At 41.6% G+C, this 16,808-nt stretch overlaps 1 protein-coding gene across 4 annotated transcripts in view; it reads right to left on the bottom strand.

Annotated features, from left to right (window-relative positions):
• Positions 1-16,808, bottom strand: part of MEIS1 (Meis homeobox 1) — a 108,014-nt gene that overhangs the window by 23,010 nt on the left and 68,196 nt on the right. For all 4 annotated transcript variants that reach the window (XM_053938450.1, XM_053938448.1, XM_053938449.1 and 1 more), the window contains one exon: positions 25-101. In XM_053938450.1, the coding sequence (XP_053794425.1) occupies positions 25-101 (77 nt within the window). The remainder of the gene's footprint in view (positions 1-24; positions 102-16,808) is intronic.

The following is a 16,808-nucleotide window of genomic DNA, read 5'->3' as shown; positions in this document are numbered from 1 at the left end:
GAAACACTAAGGAAAATTACTTACCAATTGTTCACTTGAAGTATAGTGAGCCCTGTGTCTTGTGCCAACTGCTTTTTCTGCTCTTCTGAAGGGTAAGGGTGCTATAAGACACCAAAATAAATACAAACATTTAAAACAATGTGCTTTTGTTTTTGCCTACTTTTTATTTTAAATTAAAAAAAAAAAAATCCAAACCAAAACAGAAGCGTGACATCTATTATTGAAAGGTGAAAATGCTGAGGTGTGTCACTCTTTTATAATTATTAATGGGCTACTACATCACTTAATTAATGGCAGTAAAAGACAAGCCAATTATAAAGATTAGTGAAGTGGAGAAATAGCTGCTTAGGATACTGACAGTACCTTGATACTTGAGAAGGATATTTGTTGCATTAGCTGAAAATTTTTTGTACTTGTCTCAAATGACCGATTAGAGTCAAATAATCAATTTTTTTTCTCTTTTCTCTGTTTTTAACAGAACAACAAAGAATGTGATAAAGAACTTCTCTGTAAAACTAAAACACACTGATGTCTTCTGAGATAGTGAAGGCAAAACTTGCCAGTGCCCCAAAATAATTTGCAAATAAGATCAGCATCCTGAACATAAACAAATGCCTGTGTTTTGAACACAGGCCAATGCAAGGTCAACAATCAGCACATTTTTGCCTGACATTAGCATAGCTGTGCTGAGCTAATCCTAAGAGACAGAAAATAAATATTCCTTTAATTGAAGATAATGTTATAATTCAATCATAAGTTTCTTGTGAGAACTTGATTTGCTTTCTCAGAAAATTTGCTTCTGCGTGAATACAGATTGCTTAATAAATCAACAGCAAAACCCACAACCAAGTCTGAAATGTAGAAATATCATTTCTGTCCTTCCCATCTATGCATAAAATGTCACTGCCACAAGAAGAAATGGCCAAATACTGCAAATGTAACAGTTTCAAGGAAAAGTCCTGTTTTGAGGAACTGGTTCAGCTCCTAATGTGGATGCCCAAGTCTCAGTACATATCTAATTCAGACTTGGACTGCTGCAAGGTGCTTAACAGCATTTCAATAAAGACCATTTGATATAATTGGTTAGTCCTATCCCAACTCTATTTAGCAGTTGATTGTCACAAAGTATTCATCCATTGTCACAACATTCATCCATTTTTTTTCCTCCCCAAAATTCCCTTATTCTCTGGATATATTCTTCAGCGTAATATCATATGAGACATAAACTGAAACCTTGCAAAGCTTAAGAACTTTAAACCTCATAAAATCTCACAATCTTATTGGTATTATAGCTATTTGGCAGATTTTACATATTTTTGAGAACAGCATAGTGTGACTTCTTATGGCTCATACTCGTTACATGCAAGTATCACCTCACATTATCAAAGAGGGATTTTTGTTGGAACTCCAGCAACTTCTCTTAACTCAATACATCCATTTCAAAGCCCACCATCATGGCCACCAGCTCCATAAGAGACTTTTTATCTTTTTTCATCCAAAAATTCCGAGGAATTTTCAACTATTTTAAAAGTACTGTTCTCTTGACAGGAAGCTCACAGATGACCTGCACACCTGTAAACCATCCCTTGTATTTTCTGTGTGTACATGAAACAGCTCCAGAATTGTAAAGTGAAAAACAGAGGGAAGGGGATTTGTCTTCTTTTTATGGGCAAATTGCATTTCACACATGCAAAAATACAGCGTGTATTTTACCGTCTGCCTTCTACGCACATTCATCCACAACAGTCATACTTATGTCCATCTCTCTGAGCACAACATTTTTCTTCCCTTCAATGAAAAAACCCCAAACCCTACAGAGATGATTTGTAACATTTTCATCTTTACAGCTTACTTCTCATTTCATTACTTTGCTATCAAACGAGGACAGAATTATTCTTTTTTTTTTTTTTTCTTATTTTGCTCTGCCACCTTACATGTGATCTAATTTTAAGTAATTGAACAAACTGTGTCTAATTTCATGCAGCAAGCAATAATTACTAGACAGCCTCTAGCTATTGGAATTGAGAAGTCTGTCTCCATTAAGCAATTTTCAATTGTTCTGGACATTTTTTTTTTTAATAGACAAGACTGGATAAAATTAGCCATCAAAATAATATTGTCACTGTAAAAATAATTGCTTTAAAAGTCCCAAACTACAAATTCCTCAAATTGTGGTATGTCTAAGGTCATCTGATTTTTTTTTTTCGTATCCTAGTACAGCATAAACTTTTAATTTAATGATAAATCTGTAATTGCCATAATCACATGACAGCCTGGGATTTCACATGGCTAATCCCTCTTAGCTAAAGGGTCACAATGCAGCAGGCTTTTTAACTATGATTTGGTGTGGTTTAAAGTAATCTTAAACACTAAGCAACATTATTATATAAGCTTTCTGTGGATCATACGAGTTGTTCCTTTGTAGACTAACAATAAAAAAATAATAGAAATGACTTGACAAAGAATCAGCGTGCCACAGGCTAGGTTGCTATAAAAACATTCAAAGCCTTGTTGCATTCCCACCCACAGGGCTTGGAAGGCCTGTGCCACAGGCAAAGGCAGACATCACATTGCAACAGAGAGAAAGAGGGAAACCCTGAGAACTGCCATTTTATGAAGAAATAGGTAATTCAATCAAAACTGTTGCTGTTGGTCTTTACTCCACCTACACAAGAATGACCAGTGTCTTCTGGAAACTTTCTAATGGCTGTTTGAAGGAATATAGACAAATGCATATAGATATGGATATATATATATATTGTGTGTGTATAGATTATATTATATATGAATGAATATGTATAAAGCATATCTTAGTCAAATGGTTAAGTTTGAAGTAGTCGTGTGAAGAGGAGAGAGTTGGATCTGGTCCTTATGGGTCCCTTCCAACTTGAGATACTCCATAATTTTACTAAATATATAAATATATAGGGAAGAATGACTAAAAACACTGCAGTGACTCCAGCTGACAAGTCCACCTATCACTCTGGATCACTTTGGGATATCAAGGCAAACTGTTCAATAAACAGTGACTTGAGACCTTTACTTTGTTGTGTACATTAGCTCCTACCATTATCTCTTAAAAGCTTAATTATTTGCAAACAATTGATCAAGATGGGAATTGGAGAAAAGAGACACCGGACCACCAGGAGAGCTGCAATGCATTAGGAGAGCAAACAGAATTACCTTCAGGTCTTGTAATCAGAATTAACGATTGGGACCGTATGCAGGGCAGCATGAGAAGCTGTAATGCTCCTGCTGGACTGTTTTCCATTTGATCTGCATTAACACCTCCAGTGAAAGCCATAAAACAGTGATTACAGAGGGGAAGGCTGACCCTCCTTCCCAGAACCAGCCCAGCTTGTGTATACTGGAAGACTGCAGACAGGCTTTCTTGCCAAGGCCAGAGGAAAAGGGTAAATCCAAGGGGAAAAACAAGTAGGAAGCAGGCAGGTTAAAAAAAAAACAAAACTAAACCAAAACCAGAAAAGGGCATTTAAAGAAATAAGGCTGACAACAGATAAGGGCTCTGAATTTGGCTCTGAAATTTTCTGATCAAGCCTGCTGCTGCTACAGAGCTATAGAGCAGCATCCACTGAATGATATGAGACCTTGTGCTTTTCCCTTTCCATAAATCTAGCACTGAAATGTGGATTGTTTGGCACCATTAATGTGTTTTTGAGGCTCTGTGGTATTACTTTTAATAATGACTTAGTACAGAAAGTGATTGCTTAATAACACCATCAAAGTCTGCATGCAAATGAAAATTATCCCTGGGGGATTTGCCCAGGGTAATATGAACAGTTAAGGAACATTTGAAAAGGTAAAAATAACTATGCAAAATATGAGTCAGAGCAGTCATTTCAGCAGTAACAAAGAAATCAAAGTGACAGAGAGAAAAATTTAACTTTCCATCATATTTGCTCATCAGTGTTTTATGAATGGTATTTAGCAATCAGTAGCCTTAGTAAAAGCCCATTTTTAAATGCAGCTTGAGAGCATTTTTAGCAAAAGAAACAATAAGATGATTTTTTTTACTACAGCCTTTGACTACAGATGGTGAGTAAAGTCTCCACTAGGTACAGATGGAAAGCATCCAAGGTTGTCTCCTAATGCTACACCTTGTCCAAAGGTACTCCTTTCCTCAAATTTTCCACCCCAGGCGGGAAATGCTGGATGCCAGGACAGCGACAGACTTTATCTTATCTGCAACCCAGCATCAACAGCACTCCCTCCCCTCCTCCTCTGCGACAGCAGTGCATCATAACGGTGCCAGAAAAATGGGAAAATAACCCTGCCCTTCTCACCCCTCGGATTACTAATTCCTCACGGCACCGAACCACCTCAACACCACGGCTGCCAACCAGCTCGACTACAGCAGCGGCGAGGCAGCAGCAATCCCCAGAGAAAGGCTGCATGCCCTGCTAGGAGCAGCCTGTGGCAACCATCCAGCGCTGTCCTTATCGTGGCAGTGCCGTGGCTTGGCTGGCCGTGCCTGGAGAACCATTTCGGAAGCTCTTTTATCCCCTTCCTCCAGCCCTCTGCCTCCTCCGGAGCTCAGCGGAGTGCACCAAGGTGAGATGACCTTGAGCTAAACTCTGGGAGGTGATGAAGAGAAATCACCCCCTTAAAATTTATGCCCCAGGAGTGTTTATTAACTGTTTTCAGACATCAAAATAAAAAAAGAAAAAAAAAAATCCCAACACTGTGATTTTCTTGTTTCTGAAGAGAAACCCAGCCTAACTCGGTATCCGGAATAAAGCCCAAGGATCAACCCTCCAGTGACAAACTGTACATTGACTTTATGCTGAACTCTAAATTCTTGCTTCACTCAAACTTGTCCAGGGTTAGCTAAGGTGGCAGCACAGCCATTTGGGTCTCTCCCCTTCCCCAGCCTCCTTCTGTTTTACATTTGAACTGTTTACATTAATGATCAAGTTGATCTACGAGAAATTACTATTTTTTTTAATATCCATAATGCTTTCCTATTGTCTCTCAGCTTTATGAATTAGTTTTACTGTTGCAGTGAATGCTTTTTTTGTCTCCTGACTGCACATTATCAAAGGAACACTTTGTGCCTTCCATTTGCATCACAAAAGCAGTGCATGGTGTAGTCTAAGAACAGAGCTTGAATTTATAGCAGTCGAGTCCTGGATCCTCACACATTCTGGCCTCCTAAAGAATAACCGGGGGTTCTGCACTCAAAAAGTAGCCAAAAAATGGTTGGATCACTATCCATAAAGTCATAAGATTGCAACCTCCTTTCTTCACCGGCCACCGGCACGTTGAGAGGGAGCGATAAAGAGAACGCGTGGAGCCCCCTTGCCTATTTTGCAGGCTGCCTGAATAGGTTTATAGACCATCCCTGTGACCTGCTTTATATTCAGGCAAGGCTGTAAAAAGTTGCCAAGTTGAGGTGACCTGGTAGGGAGGGGGAAGAAGAAAAAAAATTCAACTCGGAAGCTGCAAACTCGATCCAGTTTATCCCGTGGGATTGGCTTGCACATTGGAGGAAATACTAAAACACTGAGAAGGAAGTTGTTTTATTAGAAATGCATCTCTGAGGCTGGGAGGAAAAAAAGCCTGTGCAAAGTTTGCACAGTCTTTTCCTTGGCTGAGAGTAGTGAGTCAGCCTGATAATGCTATTGAAGTGTGAGCTGGCTTCGGCATTTCAAGCTCCTCGTTGCTTTTTCAGCACAGCAAGAAAACATAGTCCATATGACACGGTCATGCTGCAGACAAAGCCAGCCTTTTCCTCTTTCAAAAGAAAATATTTCCTCAACTTATTGTAATAGTTTATTATCCCCGTGGTAAGGCCTTTTCTCGTAACATTACTGTAAATAAATCCTGGTTCTGCCAGAGTTACTGAACTGCAAACTATGAACACAAAATCAACAGATGAGCTTGGTCTTCTAAAGTCAAAAATGCATCAAACTATGCAGTGTGACTAGATGCTGCATTGCTTGGACTCGCCTGTATCCCTATGGCAAGGCCAATAACCTGCTGCTTTGGGCTTTTGCATCAGCCCATCCCTATGAGATGGGATCTGAGATACTGCCTATCGCTGCCCTTACAAAAGGGTTTGCAGGCTGCTTTGGCAACCTTGCCAAAAAATAAAAGGTGAGGAAAGGAGGCAGAATCTGACTCTCCTAAGGCAAGTGCAGGGTGTAAAAGACAGAGCCAATACCCCAGACATTTCAAAATCTGAATGTGTGTTCACAGCTAACCTGATTAAACAGGGGCTGGGGTGGTTTTGCAGGCAGAGGAGGGGAGAAGACATTTCCTTTGTGGGGTTTACAAGGAGGGAAAAGAGATACTGGCAACAGCGACCCTTTTTAATGAAGAAGTTATGCTGGGGAAAAATAAAAAGCTTCTCCTTTTTTCCCATTTGCCCTTTTGTAAATAATTTTCTTGCAAGAGTTGTCTGTGAACAAGCTTTGGCACTCACTAACATAAATATCCTTTCCAAGGCTGATGGAGAGACATGGTATGGCTTGGGATGCGCTGCCAATGCTTCTCTGGTGGCCCCATCAAATTACTCATAATGTGAGCACTCATTAAGGAAAAAAAGTTCAGATCATCCCTTGCACAGGATATTACAGAAGTCAGAAAATGGAAAAACCTTTTAACTCATCTAATCCATCTCCTGGCTGCTAGAATATTATTCCTTCCATACTATATATTATTACCCACTGCCTTTTCCAGTTGAGCTTTAGCTAGTCCAAGCAATGGTGCTTCTGCTATTTCCTTTTGGAGACACTCTGATAGACCTCAGTGTTTGGAGTTTATTCTGGCTCCTACTGGTTTTCAGTTCAAGCAGAGCCTGTGCAGACACTCCCACACCATACCCGGGTAATTGAGTGGAGCTTTTCCCATGTTAAACATTCCTTTGGTGCCTTGTATGTATGTGCACACAGAAATACACACACACACAGCTTGCACATACACATGAACGTTGCTTAATACACTTAAGAAGGGATTTTTTTACTCTAGGATCAAGGCTATTTGTGCTAATGTGACGTGGATGATTCGCTTTTGCATCCTCTGCCATTTTTCTTTATTATTGTTATTAATTATTGTTTTTCTTTCACAGACTAAAACTAACCAAGAACAGGGAAATCAAAAGAAAAATTGCATCCAAAAGATTAGCAAAATTCTCCTAAGTGCAGCATACAGCCAAAACTATGAAACACTACAGCCAAGCGACACCAAAGGAACTGAGGAAATGCATCATCTGACTGCAACTGCCTCAGAGCTAAAATTCACAGCCTTGAAGCCCAGCTTTTCAGTTAAGCCAACATCTTTATCAGGCAGCTGTGAAAAGGCAGGAAGGCAAACCCCAGCCTTCCCTAGGTGAGCAGCTTTTGGGAAGGAAGAAAAAATATCACCGGCACGCCAAAGGAAATCCCAACTACCTGATAACTCCGTAAAAACACTGCTGTTGTTTTTAGAGCCAGCCTAAGACAGATTAGCCCAGGTAAATATCTCCTAACCAGAAGCCTTTTCTCAGCAGTAAGTCACTGTCCTTATCTACCTCAAATGACTTTCTAAACAGGTGAGCTCGGAAATAACTCTACAATCTCTGGGAAACGCCAGTGCCAGCAGTTGTAATCCCATAGAGTTAAGCCGAAAGCTTTTATTTGTGCTTTTTCCTCTTTTTCCCAGGCTGTCTTCCATACATCTGGAGCTCCCTCTGTAAGTGAGGGATAAAATAACTCCCCAGTGCCTCCACTGCCTACTCTACACACCTGTGTGATCAGGTTGATGGAGGGTTGCTGTATTCAGCCAGATCTCTAATATAAACCTAAGGATTTTGGATGGAGCAGGAGCTTTAAGCAGGTTTCCCAAGGTGGTAGCACCCTTATGGAGCAGCCACCAAGCAAACTGGGAAGCCTCCTGCCAGGAGCTTGAGCTCCTTTTTTCATGAAGGGACCAAGCCATCGTACAAAGAGAGTTCAAGGCAACCACCAACACATCAAGGTGCCAATGGTTCAGCACCAAGATGGGGGGGTTACATTCTATTTTACATTTTCTATTTGGAAACAAAACAAACAAAAAAGAAAACTACCACCGAGGAAGGAAATGAAAAGATAAAGCTGCTATTTTGCAATGCTGCTTTGTTGGCATGGAAAGTCCTTGAACAGATGCCCTGTCCACCATTAAATATTCACAACATATCCTTGTAAAAGAATAAAGACCACTCAGCTTATAAGCAAAACCACAATGTGTTCTTCATGAAAAAAAAAAAAATAAAAAAAAAAGAAGAGAAAGATGCATTTAAAGATCTGGGGAGAAAAAAAAAGAAAGAAGGAGGGAAAAGGAAAAAAAAAAAACAATCCAGGAAAACACCGCTGTTCTCTGAAGAAGCAGAGACTCTTGGAAGTAGTGCACATTCTCTGGCGTTAATTTTCCCACTTAAATTACAGTGATGCTGTAGCCTCATCTCATTAGAGATCATTGTCCCCAGTAGACAGTTGTGTTTATGGGGGATTCTTGCTGTTCCACACCTGCTGCTCAGGTTGCTACGTGATAAAGCCTGCATACAAACAGCAGTCTTGAGGTTGCTGGACTGCAACTGATGAGCCCAGGCTAATTCAGGGGTGATTATGTAGTTTACTGGACCACTAAACCTCTTTAAGCTTGTAATTACTGCCTATTTGAGTAAAGAACATTGAAAAGCAATTCACTGCATCATGCCTGCCACAGCTGGAAGCAGGCTGCCAGCAGTCTGCGGGGACATTAAAATCTACAGGGACTGGGGTTGGAGCACAGCTCCCAGGCACCGACGGCGGCGCAGCCAAGTGCGTTCACATTCCAGCTCACCTTTTCTGACCAGGCGTGCTATTAAAGGTGCAATGAAAACTATAGAAAAGCAATAAAGATGACAAATAACGGGACGTAATTGAAAGAACTGCATTTTAATGACTCTCCCCCTCTTCCCTCTTCCCTTATATTGGCAAAAAAAAAAAAAAAAGAAAAAAAATTAAGCCTTTTTGTCATGACAAGAGAAGGGAAAGAAAAGGCCTTTTGCAAAAGGGGAAATGCAGCACATACATGTGTTTCTGTTTTGAAGCTGGGGGTTTCCCTCTTGTTTCAAAGCTCTAGAAACAGTGAGTTTACTTGTAAAGTGAATGCACAGTAAGTCCTTTGATGTATTTGGCAGAAATGATAATGCAGAGGCATCTTAATTGCTGATTCTTCATAAAATCCCCTCCCTGAGCCTTCGTGAAACCCTCCAAGAGTATCCCAGCCCTAAACCACCACTCTGAAAAAGAACTCCAACCCATGCAGCACCACAGCAGCCCTTACCATCAAGGCAAGACTGTGGGTTTCTTTTAATAATAAATAAATATCTCTCTGATTCTATTTGCCTTTTGAGTTCTCTTTTGAGCTCTCTTTTGACCCACTCTAACCCTCCTTTTCAAGTCTGCCCCTGCAGCTCTCAATGAGCAGGAAGCTATTAAAAAGGGTGCCTTGGTTTTTTGCATAATTAGCAGTTTTGGGAACAGAGTCTGGGGGAAGAAGAGCAGATCAAATGGGACCTATGACACAGGCAGAAAGGTTGGTAATAGGTATTTTTACAAGTGAGTAAACAAAGGTCTGGAGAGGATTGCTCCAGCAGAGCCAGAGAACAGCACTGGCAGAACCAGAGGGATGTCGGCGGTGCCACCACTGAGCCCCAGCACGGCTTGGCATCGCTGGGAGCTCCAACCAGCTCCAGGCAGTGCCTGCCCTGAAGAGCCAGTCCTGGGGCCCTCCCATCCTCCAGCCCCTCCACAGCTATCCCTGCTGCTAGACTGCCATGTGTGAGGTCCAGCAATGGGCCTAACGAGCTGCCCGATTAACTAACTGCATGAAATGGGCTTTACAGCCTCCTAGGACGTTTGGAGATGCAGAATTCATCAGTGTCATTTCCCTGCCCCGCTAATAACTGCCACAGCTGCCTGGGAGAATGGGGTGTGGGAAAAGGCAAAAATAAACAAGCAAAAAAAAAATTGCTATTGATACAATTAACCCTGGACTGAAGTAAATTTAAGAGATGGAGTGAGTCTCTTTCTCTTCTCATCTAATAAATTGCCTTGTTTTAAAAAACATGGACATGCCTTCTGTGGTACTAATCTCACATGTATCTAGAAAGGGAAAGGGGGAAAAATTCCCATGCATACATGAGCAGGTACTGTGAACAAACATCAGCTTTTAAAGGATAATGTAAAAGCTTTCAGGAAGTTTATTCTTAAAAAGCGTGTAAATTCCCAGTCACAACAATCCTCCAACTAACCCCATCCAAGCTCCAAGAGCCACAGGCTTGTGTGTTTCCAGCTATCACTCTTTATTAATATTCATTAGGCATGGCTACTTGCATTTTCATAAGCTGTGAAGGTGGCAAAAGAAACAATCAGAATTCTTTAACACACAGGCATTATCAATTCAACATCTGCCAAAGAAGAGTGCATACAGATCTGAGGTTGAAATTCAAATGCAATTTACCTGGGCTAGAGCTGGGCTTCACTTTCCAGCACCCAACCAGCTATTTCAGGTGCTCTCATTTTATCCATCCCAGCTTTTACCTCCCCATAAGTTCACTCTCCATTATTTTTACCTTGAAAATGAGAGTCCCTCATAAATTCTTCCTTCATTCCTTAGGTCTAATGAGTTCTCTTCTACTAAAATAACCCAAGTTCAGTGCAATCGCATACATGAATAATACAGACAAGTTTTAACTCAGTAAACTTGACTAAGCAATTCTGCTTTCTGGCTAGAGAATTCATTTATCTACACCTATTTAGTGTGTGAAATCCCTTTGACTGGCTTCAGGGTACAGGCCTGTACAGAAATCCACTTTCTGACCAGCCTGGCCTAAAAATTTAACTCTGAGAGATGAACAGAGAAGTCTCCAAATGAAAAAAAAAAAAAATGCTCTATTTAATTATGTACCCAACTTAGCAAAGAAATAAGTCTGATAATGCTAACCAATTTCAGAATAAAGCAGATACATGTTCCCAGGATGATATTTCTATGCACAAGAGCATGCACCAAAAAAAGTGTGATTCAGATCTTGGGAGACTTGGGAAAAGGCACATCACAATAATCCAAATCTCCAGATTCAACCCTAAATTAACATGCCCACAAATTCACTATGCATCTTATCCTTATAAAAACATCATTAAAAAGGCTTGGACCAGGATGTGACTCTTCCCTCTTGGAAAACTACTTGGACCAAAAGGGCTTCCTCACAAAAAATAATCTTTTCCCCCAAATTCAATGCAGGTCTCCACCAATTTCACTTGGATTTCAAAAGCCTCCAAAGACCTAACTGTATCCTCCCTCACAGAGGGTTGGTGGAACCAAGCTTTGCATTTCAGTGGAAATATTCATGGTGTGAGGCCTTTCCCAGGGGCTGCTGTTGGCCAACACTTGGGGATGAGCCCTGAAATGGCAGACCTGTCTTCACCTGCCAAACTTTAGATCTGGCACTTAGCTGCAGTGAACATGGCCAAAGCCTGAGCTGCCTAAAGGATGTGTCTTCAGCTTTGTGAGGTGAGAGACCCTCGGTGGGCATCTTCTATGGGATGATGAAAGGATGAGGCCACGACAGGGTTTTTTGGTTTTCAAAAACCCAAACAGAGTCAGCTGTAAGCAGCCAGCGCCCACCCCACCCCCAGCCTGCACATCCCTTCCTTGCCTGGTCTCTTTCAAGGTCTGAGCGCATCAAGCACCACACACATGCAGACACCTTCACAGAAACTACCATAAAAGAGACACTCCACATACTTGGAAGCAAAAGCATCGAGATGGCGTGTTGCTTTCAGCACGTTTCTGATGTGATGGCCATTAACAATTCACAAGAACAGTAACAAGATATAATCAATCTTTTCAATTCAAGCTCAAAAATCCCCCTCTGTTTTCCCCTCCTTTCTGAACAAAACTAATTTATTTTAGAAAGACCTAAATGAAAGTAGTTAAAGACCAAAAAAATGTCACCACTAACAAGTTACAAAGTAAGAAAGAGCAACCAGGCACATTTGATCTTGTTCTATACAGAAACCTTTCTAAGATGACTGCTCCAATTAAAAAAAAAAAAAGTTGAATTTATCATTTTGATGATAGGAGATTATGAACTTTACTATTATATGCATATATTTTGTTTAATGGCTTAGTTTATTTTAATAACAAAGAGAAACTAGATCTTTACAGATGAAAGCTTTATTTCATGGCTTCATTACAACTGGGATTTTTAAAATCTGTGATGTTAACCAAAATGTGATAATGGATGTTCTCAAGGGCCCTATTTTGTAGCATTTTATGCAGAGCCAAACTGTATGCAAGACATTACAAACATGACATTTAGCCACATTTTAAGAAAGTAGAACTGACTCCAGTGTCAGAGGCCCCTGTAATTGTTTTCCATCTGCTTCTCATGCCTCTGAACTTGTGCAGCAAGGTCTGGCTGTAGAAATGTGACAAAGGCACTAGGTCTCTGAAGACTTTTTCTGAAATTATATTGAAAGGCACCTTTTGTAGGATTTTGCTGGAAGGGGACAGAGTGATTGCAACATAACTACTTTATCTACAGCACCCTTGCCTTGAAGGATCTGTTGACATCCAGAAGGAAACACAAAAAACATACTAGGAAAAAAAAAAGCCAACTCTGCTACCATTTTTATGTCATTTACTTCCTAAGATAGAGATAATCAGAAACACCTCATCAAACTTGATCATGCTCTCAGTGCTTTTGAAGAACTTCCCATCTATTCCTCTCCCTTTTATTCTCACGTTAGTAGATTGAAAACATTTGCTTCAGACGGTGGCGGCACTCATGCGTAAGCAGCATCAAGGATGCTCCTCTCTAATACCTTTTACACCTGTACATAAATCTTTATGCAGGCAGAGGCGTGCGTACGTGCATGGGGGTCGATGTCCTCCACCCCCAAACCATGCCCTCCACCCCCAAAAGCAGGGACCCACAGTTTTTGGGAAGGCAGCCCAAGATGGCAGCTCATGATTAATGGCTGTATCATCCCTGGCTCGGTAGCGGCGAGGCCCCAGGTCTAATCTGCCAAACATCCCCTTCGTCCGCAGCCGATCAGCAGATGCAAGCACATAGGCCCTGTCAGCTTGACATATCATTCCTACGACAATGTCAACGAGTATTAATGTTCAATTATCTGTCCTAGAAATAACCCTCGCCTTTACGCATTGTGTAACTGGGCGCGTGGCGCTGCGGTAATCCGAACGACAAGGGCAGAGATGCCCGCACTCACCCGCTCACTGTGAGTTGGCTTCCCAACATCGTGATGACATTGCCTCGCGGTAGCGCACGGACGCCTTCCCCCTCCTTCCTCTCCCTGGCTGTGGTCTGCTGGTTTGTTTCGTTTTGTGGAAGGCACGTTGCAAAGACCCCAAAGACCCTTCTCCTCCTCTTCGCGTGCCGCGTGCTGCCCATCAGCACGCCAAGATACACTTGGAAAAGAAGTCTTTTGATTTCACACCCATGCAGAGCCATGAGGACTTTTCTCGTTTTCTTTCATGGAGGGACAGAAGCTGCCCATAACCTGCCAGCCTCTCTTATGTCCCCTGCTTGTATATATATATATATATATATATATATATATATATATCATTTACCATCAAACTCAAATGTCAACACTGACTTCTTCCAGGGCTGCATCAAGATCAATTCAACCCTCAACTGTAGGGCTGGTGCAATTCGGCCAAATGAAACATTACAGGTTCCTTTTGTTAAAGCAATTTTAAAGACCCCCCAAAGGAGAGAGAATTTAAAGAATAAACTCGAGTTTATTCCTGGAATCTTTTTTCTTTTTTACTACTCGAATATTAATATTATTGATCACGCTAAATTCAAATAGAACTCTAGAAGCAAAAAAAAACTTACCAAATACTTTTTCTTTTAAATCAGAATTAGGGTCAAATTGCCAGTTGTTTGAATAGTCTGTGAAAGAGTTTGCATAATTTCTCTTTTTGTTGTTGTTACTATGGCACAGCTTCCTTGAACTAACATTCAAAGGTTATCAGCTCTAAGTTATGCTTGCTAAGTCTTCTTATACAACTCACAATCAGAGGGAGGGAGTGGGAGGAAGCAGTGTGATAACCAGTGCCAGCTTTGAGATAAAGCCCTCCACCTAATCTCTGTTTATTTAGACAACCATCTAACCGCAGCACCGGGCGTAAAAACAAACCAGGTGTATGGCTAAGGGAATTTCTCCTCCCTTACCATGATTGCATTATATTTTTTGGGTAAAGGAAAGTAGAGCCTCTTTCTTTTTTTAAGATTACTTTGAAAATTTAAATTAGCCCAAAGTTTGAGGTTTTCATGTTTGGATTCGCTTGGCTGGATGTGCTTTTTTTGCTTTGTTTTGTAGGAAGGGGAGGTAATGGTAACAAAGCACATTCTATTCCATGCTTTTTTATTTCGTGAGGTTTTGGAGAAAAAGACTTTACCATATCATATTCACAAAATACTTTGAAAATTAGGTTCCCACTTTGAATTATTTTCCACCGGAGGGGATTCAGGATGTTTGGAATAAATACAAATATCATGGGATCAAACTGGAGTAAACTGAGCAGTGTTTTAAATGTATTTCCTTAAGGTGCTGACAGAGAGTTGATGCATCTCTGCTGCATCAGTGCTGAAGCTGCTTTTCTAGGGCTGAAGCTGCTTTTCCAGCCCAGATGCCAAAATAGAAAAGCTCTGGCAGGTCAGGCTATGAGAAGCAGTGAGGATAACTGAGCCTCCCTCCAGCTTCTGCAGCGATATTAAACAGTGGTGGGGAGCTTGCATGTTGGCTGATGGCTCTACTTCTCCTGCCATATGAGCCCAAAGTTGCCTCCAATGTATTCAAACTCAGTTTTCCCCCTTTTTATCCCTCTGATAATTCACCTCACTGTTTACTCAATCATTTTAGGTAGGGGGAAGTGATGAATATTGCTGAGTGCAAGTTTTTTTGGAGCAAGATGAATAACCCCAAGGAGCAACTTACACTGAGTCCCAGGCTCCTGTCAGCCCTATAATTGATGATGTTTTCACTGTAAGGGGTGGGGACTGGGACACATTAAGGCTCAATAGGGGAAGTAAATGGAGTGAATTGACTCAGCAACTCTGCCTTTTACCACAGCTTCTAATAAGGATAAACTGATTACTGCCAAATGTACTTTAACATCACAGGGAGGGGAGGGAAAATAAATCGATCTGCTCAAAGGAAATAAATGCCATACCAGAAGTTTTTTTAGAAGTGAACTTTTATATGCAGAAGCATAGAAGCACTTTTTGGCAGTGCGCTGCTGCTTCGTTCCGGGCTGCCATTTGCCACTAAACCAAAAATGAATTTGCAGCCTTAAAACGCATCCTAAAGATGAACGCAGCAAAAAGATATCTACAAAGCCAACTTATAATTTTTGTAATCTCACTCTCAAATGACTTGGGTAACAAAGAGGAGCACGGCAATGCTCACACTGTGTTTCAAATGCCGACTTTATGTCAGCATCTTTTTACAGCAACTGAGAGACCGGATGCTCCACTTCTGCGCCAGGCCGTGGGGAAGGCAAGCAGGCAGCAGCCCAAGTTGCCAGGGGTGACTATGGAGCTGACAAGGCCAGGATCCAGCAAAACCCGCCCTGACTGATGACTTCTGGGTTCCTGCTGACCTTTGATCCCTTCTGGTTTGGTCGAGAACAAAAGAGCCTGTTCACCAGGGCCCCTCACAGGTATATTTAATGAAAGCAGCCATTGCCTATATGCTGATTAATGTGTTTGCCTTACATGCAGCAGGAGGAGGACCACGGCCACCCCGTGCTGCTGTGCAGGTAAGTGCCAGCTTACCTAGCTTGTATGTCACACAAAATAAATCAAGGAAATCCACCACGAGGCACATAAAAACAACTAAAACTGGTAAAGACAATTTTTGTCACTGATGCAAGAAGTTGCTGAGACTGGCGACGGTGCCATGAGCGCTATCCCTGCGGACCCAAAAACCTGTGGAGAGTTTCTGTCATTAGAGATTTGATGCTGCTCTGACACCAAGGGCCATCAGCAGCTCAAACACGCCGTTGCAAAGATGCTGTTGGCTACAGCAACCACGGAGGATGCTGTCCAACCCTCGGCGGCCACTTTTCATCACCACATATTGTCACCATAGCAATGAAGCTGAATGCGGGCAAATGATGAGGGTCTGTCATCACTCAGCCCTGGCCTGACAGCCCTCAGCACCAGTCGCTCTCATCCAGCCTCAATACACAAATAGGTCCTCAGCAGGCCCAAAAGTAATAATCTGCCCCTCCACAATGTCATCGTTTCACTGGCACTCCCAGTAGCAGTGTGCAGCCCTTATATCCCCTGGAGATGGTTCTGCTTTATTCCACAGTGAGTTTTTGTGCTTTAGGGAAAAGGAGAAGTCAGGGAAAAAAAGAGCCAGAAGGGAGACAGTGGTACCCAAACATCAAATATTAGAGATAATCAAGGAACAAAACAACAACAACAACAACAAAAAATCTATTGAACAAATGGAAGTAAAACATGAAAATTAATGTTTGAGAGGAAAACAACAACACTTCCTATGTAATGGCTTCAGCAAGGAATAGCAGTGGTACTGACGAAGTCTAAAGCTCCTTTCTACTATCAAACATGGCAGTTGTATATAAAATGCATCCGCTGCTCCCTTCACAGAAACAGGTGTTTGGGGTGAAGTCAGGATAACTGGCAAGGTGTGCCGGGCTGTCACCGACAGCAAGCACGGCCAACACACTGCTCTGCCTTCACGCCAACACCAAAATCAGGGTCCCAGCTATTTTCACGC

Source organism: Vidua chalybeata, chromosome 3 (genome assembly GCF_026979565.1).
Source record: "Vidua chalybeata isolate OUT-0048 chromosome 3, bVidCha1 merged haplotype, whole genome shotgun sequence".
Taxonomy (NCBI): domain Eukaryota; kingdom Metazoa; phylum Chordata; class Aves; order Passeriformes; family Viduidae; genus Vidua; species Vidua chalybeata.
The sequence above is the reverse complement of the archived record's forward strand: the minus strand, read 5'-3'. Positions and strand labels throughout refer to the sequence as shown.